Source organism: Strix aluco, chromosome 8 (genome assembly GCF_031877795.1).
Source record: "Strix aluco isolate bStrAlu1 chromosome 8, bStrAlu1.hap1, whole genome shotgun sequence".
Lineage (NCBI taxonomy): Eukaryota > Metazoa > Chordata > Aves > Strigiformes > Strigidae > Strix > Strix aluco.
This window is the reverse complement of record NC_133938.1, coordinates 30,114,103-30,131,852: the sequence shown is the minus strand read 5'-3', so window position 1 is coordinate 30,131,852 and position 17,750 is coordinate 30,114,103. Positions and strand designations below refer to the sequence as shown.

The following is a 17,750-nucleotide window of genomic DNA, read 5'->3' as shown; positions in this document are numbered from 1 at the left end:
GGAGAACAGTTAGTAGTGGGACAGATGGAGAAGCTGTCAGCACCTACGTGGTCTTCCCCAGGCTCTGCAGCCTGCCTGCTTTCCATGCCAGCCTAGCAACCCACCTTTGCCGCTGGTTTTTGGGCTAGAATTGTGGAAGTCTCCACCTCCATTTTTCTCCCCATCAGCCTTTCCGAGCAAGCACAATCTAAGACACGGATCACGGAGAGTTCAACAAACAAGGGGAGGAGAGGAAGGTCCCGAGGCGTGGTGTGCATGCCTGGGCCAACCCTCCTAGCAGCCAAGGAAGGGGCTTGCTAAGAGGAGTCATGGGCACAACCTGTTGACAAAAGAAAGCAGGGCTTCCACTGAAACAAGCTGGTTCCACCTGGGGCAATGGATTAGAAACCTCGGCACAGCCCTCCAGTTCCTCCCAGCAAACCAACTGTGGCTGGAGGCAGGGATTAAACCCAGCAGAGGAATGCAGCTCCTTCCCGCTGCAGAGTCCAAGTTGGCACCGCATCCCCACTCAAGACATGGCTTACATAATGCAACTTATGAAAGCAAAATAGCCCAGCCATGCCAGCCTGTGGGCAGGCCAGGGTGGAGAGGAAAAAAAGGAAAAAACCAAATTTTTTGGCTGAAGTAAAGCCTAGCTGCCCCCCTGTACCACTACCCCACTAGTCTTGCACCATCTCACCAGGTAAGGGAGGAAAGGAGCAGTGAGAGATAAGGTTTAGGAGAGGCAAAGGCCCCAGTCCTCCTACAAGACTGTGAAGAGCTGCAGCCCTGGTGCTCATTCTGGAGTCACAGAATATGGATTTCCCCCCTAATTTCCCCCTCTGACACTGCATTTCTCCCCAGGCAGGCAGGTTCCCATTGAGGTCAACCCACACATGCTCTGTGTGCGAGGCCACTCCAGATTTTGGGGGCTAACCTGCAAGAAGCGCCCAGCCCCAGATCTCATTCCTTCCAAACACAGGTCAGACATGTCCAGGAGCAGCTGGGAGAGGCTCTGCTCCACAGCATCTTTCACTGGGGGTGGAGACCCTGATGCTTCAGTGTGAAGAACAGCAGGGTTGGGTCTGCCCAGAGCCCTTCTCTGCATGTTCTCATCAAAGGTCACTGCACAGGAGAGGGGGACAGTTCCAAAACACCCAGCACTGGCTCAGAGCAGTTACAAGGAGCAAACCGAGATCACCATTTCTTCATGAACCACACAATTAACATTGTCACCTTTAGGCATCCAGATGGGTCATTACTCAGTGACTGATATCCCCCATAATCTACATAACATCAGGAAAAGCTATTTGTCTCTCCATACTGCAGATCCTACAGATGGACTGCCCCCTTTACGAGCAAGCAAAGAGAGCCAGGACTCAATTTAAAAGCTGTAAGATCCAGCATGGTGAAACTAAGCACTGCACATAAGTGGTCAGTGCCAGCTGAAGAGCCAGGAGAACCACTCATGGGTGGAGGACCCACTCAAGAACCACCCCAGATCTGGACCTGCATCCAGCTGGCCAGGGAAGCCAGGCAGACCTAAGGAGATCTTCCCTTTTGAGAGCTCCTGCTTGTTTCCTAAGCAGCTATTCTCAGTTTAATCAGTAACTGAACAAGTGGGATGAAATCCCGGCTCAGCTGAAGCTGAATTACTGACGTCCGTGATGGCAGGATTCGCCTCCCGGCTCCACCACCTTTCTCATCTAGGTCACACAAGAAACTACCAACTTGACCTGTTCCCAAAGCATGCCCTGGCCTCCTTCAAGAGGCCAAAGGACCTCCAGTCGCTCTTCTGTGGCTCTACACCAGCTCACAATGTAGCCAATGAACAGCAAGCAGAGATCACAGCCAGGACTTCTCTGAACACCACATCAGAGGATGCTGGACCTCCAGGAGACATTTCAAGAGAGCAAAGCAGGGCTACTCTGATAATATGAGGTTTAAGAACAAACAGGCTCTTGCAGAGCTCTGCAAATCACCCCCTCAACAGTCTGTGTCTGGGTCCCTTCTTGGGACCATCTCTTCCCATCCTCCACAGGCAGAAAGAGATGCAGGACAGTCACATGGGCCAAGATCAACATCCCAGAAAAAGGGAAAAATGCAGACTCAGAGAAATAAAACAAATTTTGCCTAGTGACAAGAAGTGCCTCTCTCCCCCGCCAGGTAACAGCATCCAAAAGACAGCTCAACAAAACATTACCTACCTAAGAGTAGCTGATTTCTCCTCCAGAAGCTGTGTTCAGGAAGGGATAGGTGGTCACAGCCAGAAGCTGTGTAAGGATGCAAAGGCTGATCTACCAAAAAGAATAATCTAAGAAGATCAAATAGCACTAAAAAACACACACAAAAAAGTGGAAGTGGTATGTGGATACTAAAGCAGTAGCACTCTGGAAGTGTGAAAGGGTAGAAGAAAGCCAACCAGACACACCTGATTCCTCAGGCTCTTCAGGAAGAGAAGAGCCCTCATGTCCTCACTGTAATTGGGCTGGCACAGCCCAGTGTTGAAAGATGCTGCAAGTGTGATCTTGATTAGCTCATCTGCTGCAGGCTGTATTTGAAGGGAGCTGTGGCTAATCTTATTTTGATTGCCTTAAAATTCAGTTATGGCCTCGTGTGTGAGTAGATATATTAATCGTTTTGGAGCAGCCTTGTCTCCTAAGCCGGTGTTTGATTAAAAGGGAACATAACCAACAGGCACTTTAAAAAGCTGGTGCTATTTTTGACTGCTTCATTTGGAGCAGTACCTGATGCTCTGATGTGCCTAGCAAACCTTTTGGGACTAATACCTGCATTTTCTTGTATTCAGTGAACATTGCTATACTGTTGTTTACATTTTAAGGATGTGTGAGTAAACAGAGTGTGCTGGGTTTGTGTGTGTGGTGGGGTTTTAGTAGCGGGGGAGGGACTACAGCAGTGGCCCCCTGTGAGAATCTTGAAGCTCCTCCAGCTCCAAGTGGGACCCACCTCTAGCCAAGGCTGAGCCAATTAGTGACGGTGGCCGTGCCTCTGTGATAATGTATTTAAGAAGGGGAACCTGAGACAGGGGTTGGGGCACTTGTGAGGAGGTGTTATAAGGACACTTATGCAAACACTGAGGTCAGTAGGAGGGAGGGAGCGAGCGAGCGAGCGTGCGTGCGCGCTAGAGCAGAGATCCTCCCTGTACCCCATGGTGAGATGGCAGGGCTGCCACCCATGGAGATCACTGGAGGAACAGAGGTTTGCCTGTGGTCTGTGGAAGACCCCACACCGGAGCAGGTGGCTGTGCTAGGCTGGGACTAGGAAAGAAGAAGCCTCTGCTCTTGCAGTTCAGTACTGGGAGGACTGTGGCATGCGGGGGTGATCCACGCCAGAGCATCTTGAAAAGAATGCATCTGTGGGGAGAACTTATGGGTGAGAAAGTTTGTGGAGGACTGTGTCCCGTGAGAGGGATGCCTCGTGGAGCAGGGGGAAGAAGAAAGAAGAGTGCTTCCTCCTCCCGTCCCTTGCAGGAAGAAGCAGTGGACTGACTGCACTCCCCATCCCCTGCCCCTGCATTGCTGCGGGAAGGAGGTAGAGATATCAGGAACAAAACTGAGCCTGGGAAGAAGGGAGGGGTGGGGGGAAGTGTTTTTAAGATATGGTAATTCTTCACTGTCCCATTCTGTCTGTTAAGTTAGTGTTTTTGTTAGTGTTTAAATTAAAGGGATGTTCTTTTTTTTTTTTTCTTCCCCTAACAAGCCTGTCTTTTGCTTGTGACTGTAATGGGTGAGCTGCCCCTCCCTATCCTTATCTCAATTTCTGAGCCTTTTGGTTCATTCTTCTCCTTCCCAGCACTGGGAGGTGGGGGAAGGGGTGAGTGAACAGCTGCATGGCACTCAGTTGCCCTCCAGGCTCAAACCACAACACAGAAAAAAGGCCTTGGCTTCCTCCTGAGAGGCTAAGATTAAAAGTCAAAATGTTTTATATAAATACATAAGCAGTAAAATCAGCTTCTGAAGCTTTCAGGCTCAATTTGCAAGAGCTCCACAGCCTTAAGAGGAGGCCTTTCCGCTCTACATAGTTGGGAAATGGTGTTCAGGTAACTGCAAAGCAGGCTCAGCAAGGAAGCTTTAGGCAAAAAGTCAGTAAATACTGTCTAGAGGAAAGGAGGGATTTTCTTCCTTCTAATTCATTATAATCTTTTTTCACATATATTTTTAATAATCATTTGAAAAGCCATTTTGCAGCACAGTGTTGTTTTGACCTTATTTTCAGTTGGGTAATTGTGAAGTGAATGGATAAATGCTTTCTCAGCTGAGAACAAGAAGAGCCATTAAGCATCAAGCTCCTGTCCTAAATTTATGTTCAAGGCAGCTGGAGAAGCAAAGGACTGACACCTGCTCCCCTTATCACCCTGATGGCCAGCCTGGAGAGGGCATCCTCTGCAGGGACACACAGATGGTAGGTACTCCACATCTCTGCATTGATGAGGCTCTGAGGCCCAGGGAGATACTATTTAGCCCCAAGACAACACCTGGCTGGCCATCAGCTGCTGCCTTGACTGCTGGTGGTGCTTGGTGGCCAAAACTAAGCCATGCCCCCTTTTCCCAATTCCTTCATTCCCCTGGACGAAAGGGTCTCTGGAGGGACAGGGCTCCAGTCTTGAGGATGCAGAGTGGTTGGAGGTACAGGAATCACAAAAAAAGCATTACCATGTCTTGTCCTTCCTTCTGTGCAAATGTCCTTATAGAAGCTTCCTTAATTCAGGTGTCATCCATTTTTTTCCTCTAACATTTTCTTGGAAGGCGGAGAGAACAGTAGCTGCCCCCACCCCCCTGCACCCAAATCAGCTGAAAACCCCAACACTTCAGGGCTCATGAGTTATTCCAGAGCAGTGTGGTTTCTTCTGGCTGCAGAACCCCTGCTTCGGTCCAGACAGAGGCTGAAGTCCTCATGGTCATGTCACAATCAGAGGAAAGGACATGGTGTCTGCTTTGCTTCTGCTCTGGTGACACTCCACCCCACAGGGGCGCAGAGAGATAGGGTAGCTTTGGGACTGTGGTGAGGAAGGTGCTGCCTTTAATGTTCTGCAGAAGGGAGATGCAAAAGACCACTTGGTCCACAAAAATGCAATGGCAGGATCAGCCTCAACAACCCAGCAGGATGCTCATGCGTGGTAAATCCAGATTTAAAGATGGGAATGATTAAAGCATCCACCCCTGAAGAAAGCACCTCTGGGGGAAGCTGGGAAATAGCACCACAAGACTGTGGGAGCAGTGTTGACACATTTCCACTATGTTGCTTACTTTTCTAAGTACCTGGTTTTATTCCAAAGGTGAGTGAGCAGCACTTTCTCCATAGGGAGAGTGGGAAAAGGTCCTCTTCCACAAAGCCCCTTTTTTCATTAAGTTTACTGGAATTTTATTTTTTGTGGGATTTCTGCATCCTGTAGAACGTGTGTGGAGGCAGCTGGGGAGATGCACAAACACCTGTACTTACCCCATAACCCTCCCCATGGACACTCACAAGGCTAGTCCCTTTCCCCATACCAAGAGAACCCCCCTCCAAGCCCAGCTGGACCATCACTCACCAGGGAATCAATCGCCACCTACAAAACCCCATTTTCTAGAGAGCACATATGGATTGCAAAACCCCTGCCCCAAAAAAACCCACCCTACAAATGGAAAGCCAAAGCCTACCCCGTACCAGTGTCAAATTCCCTTCAAATGGTGAAGGCAACACACATACAAAAGCAGCTGCCAGGATGAAACACAGAAAGGAGGCAGAAGTCGGAATTAAGGTTTTGTTCTTTTTTTTCTTTTTTTATTATAAAAAAACCAACTATTCAGAAGAAGTCCAAATGCAATGGAATATAACCGGCACCATCTAAGATACCAAGTGTAAAATCCCAGAACGTTTGAACTCGCCAGCACGAGCAGGAGGTGCCAGGGCTGGCTGGGAGGGACAGGTAGCCTCTCCCTTCTCCTAGCCCCCATCACAGCTGGATGGCAGGCAGCCCAAGAGCCAGGACACCACAGTGGCATCAGTGGTCTCTGTAAAACCATAGTTTCAGAAGCTAAGAATATTATGCAAAAAAAAAATCTAAAACTTTTTTTTTCCTTTATCAAAAGCCCTGTTTTAGTGACATGCTAGCCCCACTGGAAAGGTAAAACACCCACAGCTCTGTCCAGAACACGGTTAAGTTGACCAGTCAACTCTTAGTTCAGGACACCCTCTCCCTGTTGATCTGTACGCTCGTGAGCACGTCGTGGCTGCTTGAGTTACACGATAAACGCTTCTGTGGGCTTCCCGGGTCTGGGAACCACCTCCTGCAAACTCCACGCTGAAACAAATGTCATCTGAGTCTCTTCCACCAAGCCCTCCAAGCTCACCCTCAGTCCCACCCAGACGCCCTCCAACAGCATCCTCAGGAGCTCTGCCTGCTCTAGCTGGGTGAGTCATTGGAACGTCATCTCTCTTTTTTTTTAAAAAAAAAAAAAACACTTTCATATATAATTTTTTTTGTTGTTTTTATATTTAAATAGAAAAATACTACTTCACTCTGTGTTATGAGCCAGAGACCAGTTGGCTTCCAGTGACAGAACCAGGAGTTCTCCTCAATGCTCCTACACTGAGCTCAATGCCAGAAGGTTCCTAGAAACCTCAAGGGGCCGGAGGGTGAAGATCTCCCCATCACACCATACAGGCAGGAGCACACAGGGCTCTATCACAGCTCCCGTCTCCCCTTCTCCCCAGAAGGGCGCCAACCTTAGAGAACCATTAGTCTGCAGAGAGCCAGCGGTAGGGCTAACACCCCAAATTTGACTCTTGGGGAAGACAACTAGAGTTTTAAGCTTTCCACTCGCCTACTGGCCTTCTGTGTGTGCAGTCTGTCCCTGGAAGCCACTGGATCCCATCAGATGTACACATGAATTAGACAAAAAATAAAACAGTGGTTAAAAGTTCTCTAACTCCCTCTCTTCCTCTTGTCTTCTGAAGAGTCAATGACAAACAGACATGGATAAAACTAAATCTGCCCTCCTCCCCACCTCAAGACAACAAGAGTTACTGAGACACAAAACGTGTTATCTTGTACCCTCAGGATTACATCTAGAAGGGAAGTTTAGGGGTGCGGGAAGTGCGGGGGGAAGGCAGTATCTGTGGGCGCAGTCTGCTTAGTTCTTGTACTCAAAAGGCTCGTCTCCAGTTTCATTGAGGAGACACGTGCGGACGAGGGCCTCTGTCACAGCGTAAGGATCACAGTTGGCGGAGGGCCGGCGGTCCTCGAAGTAGCCCTTCTTCTCATGGCCCACGTTCCTGGGGATGCGGATGCTGGCGCCGCGGTTGGCCACGCCAGCAGAGAACTCGTGGATGTTGGACGTCTCATGGAAACCTGTCAGGCGCCTGGCATTGTCCAGCCCCCCTTTGGGGTCGTAGGCACGGATGTGGTACTGGTGACGCTTGCTCAGCTTCTCAATGGCCTCTTCAATGTGCCTGCGAAGGGAGCGAGGAGGAGGGGAAGACACAGTGAGCATCCGATGGATGGTACGAGCTGAGCTGCTCTTGACCGTTGCGTCAAAGCAAAAACAGATTTATTGCTGTCTCCAAGTCGCTTCATGATGAAGCCTTATGCCCTACAACCCACTTCTCTGGTCATCTCAACACAGGGCTTATCTGCACTCCTACTGCTGACCCCAGCTGCTGCTTGGAAAAAGATCCCCATGGCCCAATCCCACAGGGGCATTGCCACCGGGGAACCTGCTCTCACAGGGGATGTTTCTCAACACAGAAGTTTCTATTCAGGAAGCTCACAGAGTCACGGGTTGGCTCATTATCTCAGGGCATCACTAAGATTAAGGCAAGAAAATACAGCTGCCAGGAGGAATGCCAGCATAGAGCTCCACTGCAGCCCAATGCTGTCAGGTCCCCCTCTACCTGCACTCAGCACATCAGTCCCGTAAGGCAACTAGTGTTTGACATTTCCAGGATCTTGTCATTTAAGAAAACAAGGCATTCACTTCCACAGCCTGGTCTAGACAGAAGCAAATGGTCTTTCATGGTTATACAAAAAAAGGCCTATGCTGAGTTTGTTTGCAAATCAAGAGCTGGACAGCCTGTTATGAATAGCTGCATCTTGGCCACCCATGCGTCCATCAACACTGATGGAGCTGTACTGCTGGCTGAATTTCCCACCCAACACCAAGATGGGATTATATCATCGTACAAAATACAAAAAAAAAAAAAAAAAATCCAGAAGAAAGGTTCAAACATAACGCCAAGCACCAGAGTGATGTCTCCCATGTGGGCAAAAGGTCTGCAAATGCTCACTGCTACCAAGTCCAGCCTAGCAAATGGACGCTACTCACTCATCTCAAAAAACTTACTTGAGACCTCCGTCTTCCCTCATGTTCTTGGTGCTGAAGTTGGTGTGACAGCCAGCACCATTCCAGTTCCCAGGGATGGGCTTGGGATCGAAGGACACAATGACACCGAAGTCTTCACACACCCGATGGAGGATGAAGCGTGCAATCCAGAGGTGATCCCCCATCTCAATCCCTTCGCATGGTCCCACCTGGAACTCCCACTGCAGGAGGAGGAGTCACTGGCTCAGTGGTGCAGAGTCACTTGCTGTAAGGCACTTCCCACCCCCTCATGCTCCGATCTAAACTACACGACTCAGAGCAGGCAGCAAAAGCTCCCACTGCCTGGGATTTTTCTGTATCATCTCATTCCACGAGGCGCCTAAAACAATTTACCTGGGCTGGCATCACTTCTGCATTGGTTCCTCCGATTTTCACGCCAGCATAAAGGCACGCTCGGTAGTGGGCCTCCACAATGTCTCTGCCATAGGCTTTGTCTGCCCCTACACCGCAGTAGTACGGACCTGCAACAGCACAGGTGAACAGCAAGAGGAACATGAGTTTCCAGAAAGAAAAAGGCTTAAATTCAGTGAAGACCAAGCACACACAGGGAAGAACTCTCCAGAGGCTTGGGATGTGTGGAACAGCCCCCAAATCCATTTTTCATGGAAGCACTGATGGAGAACGAATCCCTCTGACAGTCTGAGCTCGTAATCTGTCATGCTGGGCAAGAGTTTAAGTCACCTGCAGACTAACAAACCAAGCAGCAAATTAGGATGTGGCCAATCACCATCTTAGCCTTTCTGTAACAATCTTAATCTTATGGATTAGTTTTCGCCAATATCCTGCTTGCTATTGTCCTCCTTCAGTTCTAGAAACACCTCGAATCTTTCAGCTCGCCTGTAGCACTTAAACTGCGTCACACGGATTACGGTTCAAACACGGTGTTAAGGAATCCTGACTTGGTCCAGCGTAGACTCCCGAGAGGTTACCTTGGGGTCCAGGGAAGCCATTGGAAGGCCAGCCAAATGGATGTCCATCTGTCCCCAGGAGAGTGTACTCTTGTTCCATCCCAAACCAGGGGTGCTGGTTGGACACCATATCCATAATCCGCCTGCAGGTGTATCGGAGATTTGTCTCTAGAATGGAAAAGCAACACAAGGCTCGTTATCATCTCCATCTTCCCCTCCACTCCCCATTTCCACTTTATTTACAGTTTGAGTCCCAGCAGCCTTGGTGAAGAATCCCAGGATCAGCTCTTTCTCCACCACCAGCACTTTGTTTGCCTTTTACTTTCAGGGCAGGGATTACTTCCATCATGCATGATGCTAAGGGCATGAACAGCATTTGGATAGGTCTCCCTTTCCCCTCCCCAAAAACACCACTTCCACCAGGAGAGGGGAGAAGGTCCATTCACCTGCAGACTGGCGGTTGTATTTGAAGACCTCACAAAGAACTAGTTTATTGGGATCCTTGCGAAAAGGGTCCCGAAACATAGCAGCAGGTCGCAGGTACATGTCACTGTTGGAGCCTTCAGACTGGAAAGTGCTGGAGCCATCAAAATTCCACTCGGGGAGATCTGGAGGAGAGAGAGAAATGAGTCACTGTGACCCAGGGTCCCTGGTCACCAGGAGGATGGGCTCCCTGCCATCCTCCAGTATTACAGAGGTGAAGATGCTTATAGAGAACAGGCCTACAATAGGTCTAATCCCAGCTCAGCTGATTTTGTTCCAAATGGGCAAAGAAAAAAAAAAACCAAAACGAAACAAGCAAAAAACAAGGGAGTGCAACTCCCCAGCCACCCTGGGAAACACAAGGAGCTGGGCTGCTGGCCAAGCCCAAGTGAACTGAGCAGCACTGAGGATGTTTCCCATGTCACAACCATCACAGGGATGAGCAGAGCACCCAGTCTCCCTGCAGAGGTGGCTGGGAAAGCTAGGGGAGGACAGAGCACAGGACATCTTCAAGCTGTAGGAACGAGGGGAGCCATGAAATACCCTTATCCATGTTGCACGGCCTGGAGAACGTGGGAAAGCAAAATCACACATAGGTGGAGTCTCATATGGAGGAGGAGGAGTATGGCCACCTTGGCCCCCTCACCCACCCCTCCTGGCTGCCCACTGCCCTCCAGGTCAAAGCACAGTGGGAGCAGCAGTGAACTCCACCCAGGGAATGTTATCTCCTTCATATCCTGGGGGGAAAGTGGGAGGATGGGAAGCACAAAGATTTCAAAGGAGTTGTGCCAACCACTCCCTTAGAGGGAAAAGAGGAAAGGAGAGGGGGAAAAAGAAAAAAAAAAAAATTCTGCTCAGTCACACACAGTATTTTCATTTCATAACTGTCTCCAGCCAGCACCATGGCAACCTGGGGAAAATCCTAATGCTATTATTGTGTAAGCTGGGACTGTTTGTTCTGAGGGACACAAGCTCTTAATTACACCGGATAGCTCCATTCTTTCCCCTGCACTTTCTTCTGCCAAACTACTTCCGGCCAAAATGAGTACTCGAGAGTCAATGGGCTGCCGAGCCCCTGCCAACAGCCCCCAGCCCCTGCCAACAGCCCCCTCCGCAGCAGGGACAGTGCCAGAGCCGGGCTCCCAACGCCAGGCATCACACTGAAACTCCACATCTGGAGAGCTGGGAACATTCCCCTGGGGTATTTGGGGAAAGAGGCAAGTGGAAGGGGGTGAGGAGCAATGTCTTCCCCAAATACCATCCTTCTGCCATGAAAGAGAGAGAAACGGCATCCTTTCTCGCGAGGGGCTGTGAATTCTGCACCTGCCCTCTCACCTTCAAGGCTCTTGGGCTCGTGGTCCAGCGTGCGGGTTTTGCAGCGGAGGTGCTCCCCCGTCCCATCGATCCAGATGTACATGGCTTGGACCTTCTCCCCCTGCGGCAGCTTCATGTACATGTGCTTGATGGCTTTGCTCAGGTGGGAGCTCGCTGAAGTGGCCATGGCTGCAGACCGGACAAGGGGGTTCCTGCAGGGACGACACAAAAACCAACCCCAACCATGAGCCGTTCCCTGCGCTCCCGCGTTTTTCGCTCCCCCAGCCAGGGAGGAGCAGGAGACAGCTTGGCCACGGCGCTGGCTGCCATCTCCAGCAGTGCCATGCAGGTTTGCAGACGGAAAGCACAGCAGCTCGGGCCGACGCAGGCAGCTAGGAAAGCCCTGCTCCAGAAGTGATGCCTTCAAAGCGTCCTGTTAATACCCTGACAACGTCCTACCGATAAACTAGGTCTTACCCACCAAGCAACGGCCTTCAGAAGTGCTCCTCAGCCCCTCCATGCTCACCATCGCTCCCGAGCAAGGCTAATAATGTATAAGGAAAACTTAGCTGGGGCTTTCTTAATATATTTGCTTCAGCGAGGAGGGCTTGCCAGCCTCAGCTGCCTTCTGAAGTTATACAAGCCTCGTCTAGGGCAGGGGGGAGCACAAAGGGGAGCAACAGGCAGCACAAGCAACCCCTGAGCAACCCCGGCAGCGCTGGGGAGGCCGAAGAGGCTCTGGTCCCAGCCCGTGGGACCTGCAGCATCCCCAGCGCAGCCCGGAGCTGGGCTCCCAGGGACAGCCAGCCCACGTGTGGCAGCACCACGGCGGCCGGGCCCCACGCGTGTCTGCAAGGAGCTCAGAAATGCAAAATTATTTCAAGATCTGAAGTGATTCGGAAAGTCACTCCAACATTTTAACCCTCTGCAAGGAGGCTCGACCTGCCCAGCCCAGCTCTCCCCAGCCTACCCTGCTACGGCGGGGCTCCTCTGCTCGCCCCGGGGCGGGGGGGGGGGGCGCTCCCCACCAGCCCCACTCCACTAGGAGAAGCCTCTCCCACGCGTACATCTGGCAGGGAGGAAGGCACCCGTATTGAAGCAAGCAGCTAAAGAGCCTCGTGAAGGAAAAACTGCAAAAAGCATCTGCTTTCAAGAGAAAACTCGAGCTGCCTCTCCCCCCTCCCCCCGCCCCGAAGAAAAAAAAAAAAAAGAGCAAAGCAGGAATTTTCCCCTAGAAGGTCTTTCCGCCGGGTGACGAACAGCCCCCGGGGAGCCCCGATCCTGCCGGAGCTGCCCCCACCACCCCCCCCCGCCGCCTTCCCGAGGGGGTGCGACGGGGCACGGGCTCCCCCCACCCCCCCGGGGCCGTTACCTGGGGCCGGGGACGACGGCGGCGGGCGCGGGGCTCCCACGCTCGGCTCCCGGGGCCGCGCCCGCCGCCGCTTTATGGCGCCGCAGCGCCGGCCCCGCCGCACTGATTGGGCAGCGGCGGCCGGGCCGGGGGCAGGACGGGGGGCAAGGGGCCTCCCTCCTCCTCCTCCTCCAGCGGAGGCACCAGCGACGGCATCTGACCCTGCCCCCCCCCCCCGGGAATGGGAGGGAAGTCCCCCGCTTCGCCCCTCACCGAGACGGCGCGGGGGGGGGCAGAAAGCAGAGGGAAAGGGGGGACGGAGGAGGGTGGGTGAGTCTTTTTTGCAACCATCCCGGCCCGAAAAAATAACTCTTCATCTCGCTTAGTTCTGGGAAAGCGGCAGCGGGAGCAGATCCAGGGCTTTCCGCGGCGTTTACATTAGCGTCTGCCTTTGCATAACTCCGAGGGATGGAAATCAGCCGCCCTGGTAAACAGGGCAGCGGGGAAGAGAGGGAGGAACGAGAGCTCCCCCCCAGCCCTGGGCCCAGGCTCTGGCTCGGTACACATCCCCCCTCTGGGGGTGGGGGAACAAGCCACTGGTGCGCAGTGTCCCGCTTTGCCCCTTGGTGCAGATAACGGGCTCCAGCACCCGGATTTGCAGCCAAGCCCCTCACTCCAGTGACGCCTGGTCACTGCCACATAAGGGAGGAGAAATCCCCCCAGCCCCGCTGTGGGTGTGGGAGCACCCACTTCAGAGACACCCAGGTGGCAAGGGGCACCCAGCAAACTGCAGGCACTGCTCAGTATTTTTCCACCCCAGCAGCTCACTGGCTGTCCCAGCCCCGCTCCTGCTCAGCCCGGACCCAAGGGGCAGGAGGGCAATGCCAGCACTAGCAGAAGGAGCTGCAGCCCCTGCACACTTGCCTGCACACACATGTATGTGCCAGGCCAAGCACACACCACCCCCATGCCTGCCTTGGGGTGATGGGATCCTGGGCTGCCCCACGCCAGCCTCGGGGAGGGGGGTGTGACGCCAAAACTGCGCTCTCTCCAGAAGCTGGACCCTCCTGACCATCACAGCCACCCTACTGAAGACACAGCCTCTGCACAGCCAGAGCCTGGGGCAACAGTGGCCAGGGAGAGCTGGATCCTCAGCCAGGAGGAGGTGGAAGTGCTGGCTAAGGCCTTGCCTTGATTTATTGCCCATCTCCAGAGCCAGGTCCCCACCCTCCCTCCGGGGACAACCCTGCTCATTCTTTACCACCACCTTGCAGCAGCCCTAAGTGTGTGTTAATCCCCTGAGGCTGTTCAGAATGGAGGTGAAATTCAGGTGCTTGAGCAAGGCAGAGCCACCAAGCGTTACAACAGGAACTGCCTTCCCCAATACCCCAGTTCCTGTACCCTATGTATAGAGCAAAGCTTTCAGCACAGAAGCAAATGCTGTGTTTTACCCGTGAAATTAGCTCAGGATCTCATATTCAGACCAAGTTCAGCTGTGGTCACCTGAATCTAATGGCTCAGCTGAAGCAAAAGGAGGCAGGAGCTGGTGTTGAGACCCAGTCAGGCCAGGAGAGACCAAAATAGCTCCCATAAAGAGGAGCTGTCAAGCCACAGGCAACGTAAAGCCGTGCCCAGCCCTTTTCCCTAAGTTTGCAGAGGGGGTTTGCTTAATCAGGACACTCTCATCTCTGATAGCTCCAAATTCTTGGAACTGTGCTTGCTACCCGCAAATTTCCCAGAAACTTTGGCCACCAGAGCTTGGCTGCAAACAAGCCCAGGGCATTTATGGGTGGAAGTCCCTGTGGCGTGGGGTGACCCTCCTCACCCCATCTCAGCAGCTCCCCTTGTCACCCGCAGAGCTCCAAACACCCCCGAAGGGAAGCGGGGAGCAAAGGCAGCTTGCAATGTAAACACCTCCTCTCCATCCGATAAATACATGCTGCCAGGAAACCCCTGCCTGGGAGAGACCCCCAGCGTGGGCAAGGCTTCCACGGCTGGGCTGGGACATGTCGCTCCCTGCGCCGGGCAGGTTTGGTGGCAGGCCCATGCCCGTGCCCATGCCTCTACCCTCGCCCTGCACAACATGTTTACGAGCCAGCGGAGAAGAGGCGAGCGCTGCCGCTGCGGGGCCAGCGCCCTCTCCCGGGAAGCCAGCGGGGAAAGAAGCGGCCCCTTCCCGGCTCGCACGGCTCAGGGCAGCTTGTTTACCGCCTGCCTTCCCCTCCTCCCCTTCCAGGCTGCCGGGTTTTTTTTGGGAAACACGGCTCAGCCTGTGCCTTCGCCCAGCTGCGTGCTCCAGTGACCCTTATTGTCACCAGCATTCAACGAGACAAAAACCTCATCGGGGAGCTGGGGAAGGCACGATGCCAACAGGTGACACCTCCCAGGAGTGGATTTAAATCAGCCTTCAAAGGGCCCCGCTCTAAATGCGCAGCGAGCCGGCCAGAGACAATGCACCGCTCCAGGGGCGAGTCCCAACTGGCACATGTTTTTCTTTCTTCCTCCTATTAATTCGTGGGAACACCTTTATTCGCCTGCCCCGGCACTTCCCTCCGGCGCGGTTTATATCCTGAGAGAATTGCCAGGGTTGGAAAGCGCCTGGTGAGCTGGGAGGGTTGGTCAGGGCTGGACTTTGCAGCCGTCTGCCTCCAAGGCAGCAACACAAACCCGGCAGGGACAGCACACACCGAGGTCTCTGGTCTGTCCGGGAGAGGTCTGGGGATCAGGACGGTTGAGTCTCTCACACTTGGCATGAGACCTGCCCACTCCGATACCACCCTGGCATCTCATTTTCAGGAGCCAAGCAGCAAGGGGTCATGGCTTCCCTCTCTTCCCCAGCCTTGCTGGGGCTGCTGTGACCCATCCCTATCCACGTGTCCCTGCCCATCCCTGTCCCCATGTCCCCCCCAGCTGCCCTGCAACTCCACATCCCTGCCTGGCTGCTGAGACCCCCTGAAAGTGCAGCCTCCTGAATTTGGGAATGCCTTAAAATGTGGAAATGTCACACCACAGGGAAGAAAAAAAGGGGGGGAGGGAGTGGAATTCGAGGGTGTAAAAGGCAGGATATAAAACTTCCCTGTGGCTCAGGCCCTGGGGCAGGTGGCCACTGGCTTTCCTCCTGCAGTGCTATGACTCTTTCCCGGCTCCCTGGGGCCATCTCAAAGGGTGGCCCCTCACTGCAGACCCTGCAGCTGGAGAGCTGGCCACCCCTGGGATCTCAACCCCAACAGATTGCAGACCTGCTCTGCTACCCATTTGCCTTTCACCAGCACTAAAAATTTTCAACAGAAATTCATTATTTCTTTTTTTTAAACAGAGATACCACACAGGAAGGAGGAACTGTCCATTTTGTTGTGTCCTAGGAGGAAGCCTGATGCACCCAAAATGCCCCAGACTCTAGCAATGGCACAGCTGGGAGGGAGGAGGGATGAGCATAGAGTCGTAGAATAGTTTGGGTTGGAAGGGACCTTTTAAAGGTCATCTAGTCCAACACCCCCTGAAATAAGCAGGGACATCTTGAGCATCTCTCCTCTCCCTGTGCCCAACAGCTAAGACATTCCCAAATTCAGATACACCATTTTCAGACCCATCTAGGAAAGAGTGCTGGGCTGCAAGGTACCACATAAGGAACTGAAACGCACCCAAGTGAGACCAGACATGGGCTGGATGTCCTGATTCTGCATTGCCTCTCTCTCTGCCCCCCATTGTGCATAGCTGCCTCTGCTTGGACCCACCACAGTGTGCCCACTGCCGCCGGGACCAGGGCTTCAGAGGGACTCACAGGGCTGGAGGAACTGGAGTTGTAGCCCCTTTTACCCATGATTAGCAAGGGCTGGAAAAATGAACCTTAATCCTCAGAGAGACGAGCAAGCACTTAATTAACAAGTTGCCCCCAATAAGACTCAAACAGCAGTCACCGACAGAGGACAGGCAGCTCACTGTGGGGTGGGGGAAACATCTGCACCGGGGGGGGACTGACCTTGTGCAAGCAGCGGTGGCCGACCGGTCTCCCCTGGAGTGTGGCAGGAGGCTGACGAAACCCCCCAAGGCAGGGAGGCGGTAGCTGCTCGCCCGATAAGTGAGCAAACATTGCACGCTCCGCAGCAGGCCCATGTTCCCTTTGAAGATGCTGCCAGGGTCAAGGGTAACCAAGGGCTGGTGACCAGAGGACTTTTGGAGGCAGAGTAGATTACCTGGGCTGCACAGAAGGGCAATTTAGGAAAGCAAATTGATAAATAAAACCGTGCAGAGGCACACTCAAAGAAAAAAAAAAAAAAAGCTCCCTCCCTGTGCAGCTCAGCTGCAATATGCACCCGTGATGCATTTAGGGGAAGAGGGGCCTCGGGAACACAGCAGCCAGGAGAGCCTTGTGCAAACCCCCCTGGTTGCTTGCACCTCCCTCTCCACCCCTTTCACAACCACTTTGGTGCTGGTCACTGTGCCCGATGCCCACCTTGCCACCCCTCACAGGAAACCACGGCATTGCTTCGTCCCCCAGCAGCCCCCTTCCCCGGCTCCCCCCGGGGAGGGCTCTTTGTGGCAGGGGCATCACCGCTGCCAGCTCTGGGCCGGTCTGGCAGCAACCCTGGCAGGCAGCACCTACCTCTCACCGGCTCTGCCCTGCACACATGCAGACCTTGCGCAGAGGCCGAGCGTCTTCAGCGAGCAGGGGCCGCCGCTGAGGAGCACGTGCTCGCCTTCAAAAGCGACCAGGGGAAGCTGGAAGATGAGAACGTCAGGGGCAGGCGGGATTTGAGACCTAGAAATTGCTTGGCTCGATTCGCTCTGTACAAGGGTGGAGAATATCCCAGGGAGCGCTCAGCACATGCCTTTCCCTGCAGTTGGAAATTGGTCACAGTGTGCATTGGCAGGGTTGTTTTTGTTGGTTTTTTTTTTTTGTCTTTTTTTACTAGCGCTGTTCATGCTGCTAAATACACTCCTAGCTAGGTCAGGGCCATATTAGCTGTGGCTGGCAGATTAATTTCAGCCTAATACACTTCACAGCTCCATAAGTGAGAGTGCAGAAATCCTCAATGAGCTGCCCAAGTGGATTCAATGCTACAATCCTGGCCCGACATTGTAAATTATAAAAGGTAACTGCAAAGTGCTGTTGTCCGTGTCCCTCCCTTACAGCTGAATTAGGTCCCTGTCCTGCCACAACACGTGCTTAACCTGGACTGATGAAGTCAACAGACCCAGGCACTCGTATAAGGTTACACAAGCGATTTCGCTTCAGCTGGAGAAGAGACAAGCAAATACAGAGCTTGCCTCAGGGGCTGTCAGGTGTAATGGGTCAGAGCCCAGCCTTCATGGTCATTCCCAAGCAAGGAA

At 53.1% G+C, this 17,750-nt stretch overlaps 1 protein-coding gene across 1 annotated transcript; it reads right to left on the bottom strand.

Moving 5' to 3' along the window:
- Nucleotides 1–5,735: 5,735 nt before the first annotated feature.
- GLUL (glutamate-ammonia ligase) lies at nt 5,736–12,626 on the bottom strand. The gene is made up of 7 exons (XM_074832930.1): nt 12,441–12,626; nt 11,090–11,280; nt 9,718–9,879; nt 9,293–9,439; nt 8,697–8,824; nt 8,325–8,524; nt 5,736–7,434 (listed from the first exon to the last, which is right to left on the bottom strand). Exons 2-7 carry the CDS (start codon nt 11,253–11,255, stop codon nt 7,116–7,118), a joined length of 1,122 nt encoding a protein of 373 aa, XP_074689031.1. The 5' UTR covers nt 11,256–11,280; nt 12,441–12,626; the 3' UTR covers nt 5,736–7,115.
- Between the last annotated feature and the right edge of the window lie 5,124 nt (nt 12,627–17,750).

What these genes read in the sequence shown, in the direction of transcription:
- GLUL (XM_074832930.1), bottom strand. Translation starts at nt 11,255, where the DNA reads ATGGCCACTTCAGCGAGCTCCCACCTGAGCAAAGCCATCAAGCACATG. An exon ending in CAGAAGTGATGCCAGCCCAG is followed by an intron (nt 8,525 to 8,696) that starts GTAAATTGTTTT and finishes CTCCTCCTGCAG; the next exon opens with TGGGAGTTCCAGGTGGGACC. An exon ending in AGGGAAGACGGAGGTCTCAA is followed by an intron (nt 7,435 to 8,324) that starts GTAAGTTTTTTG and finishes CTCCCTTCGCAG; the next exon opens with GCACATTGAAGAGGCCATTG.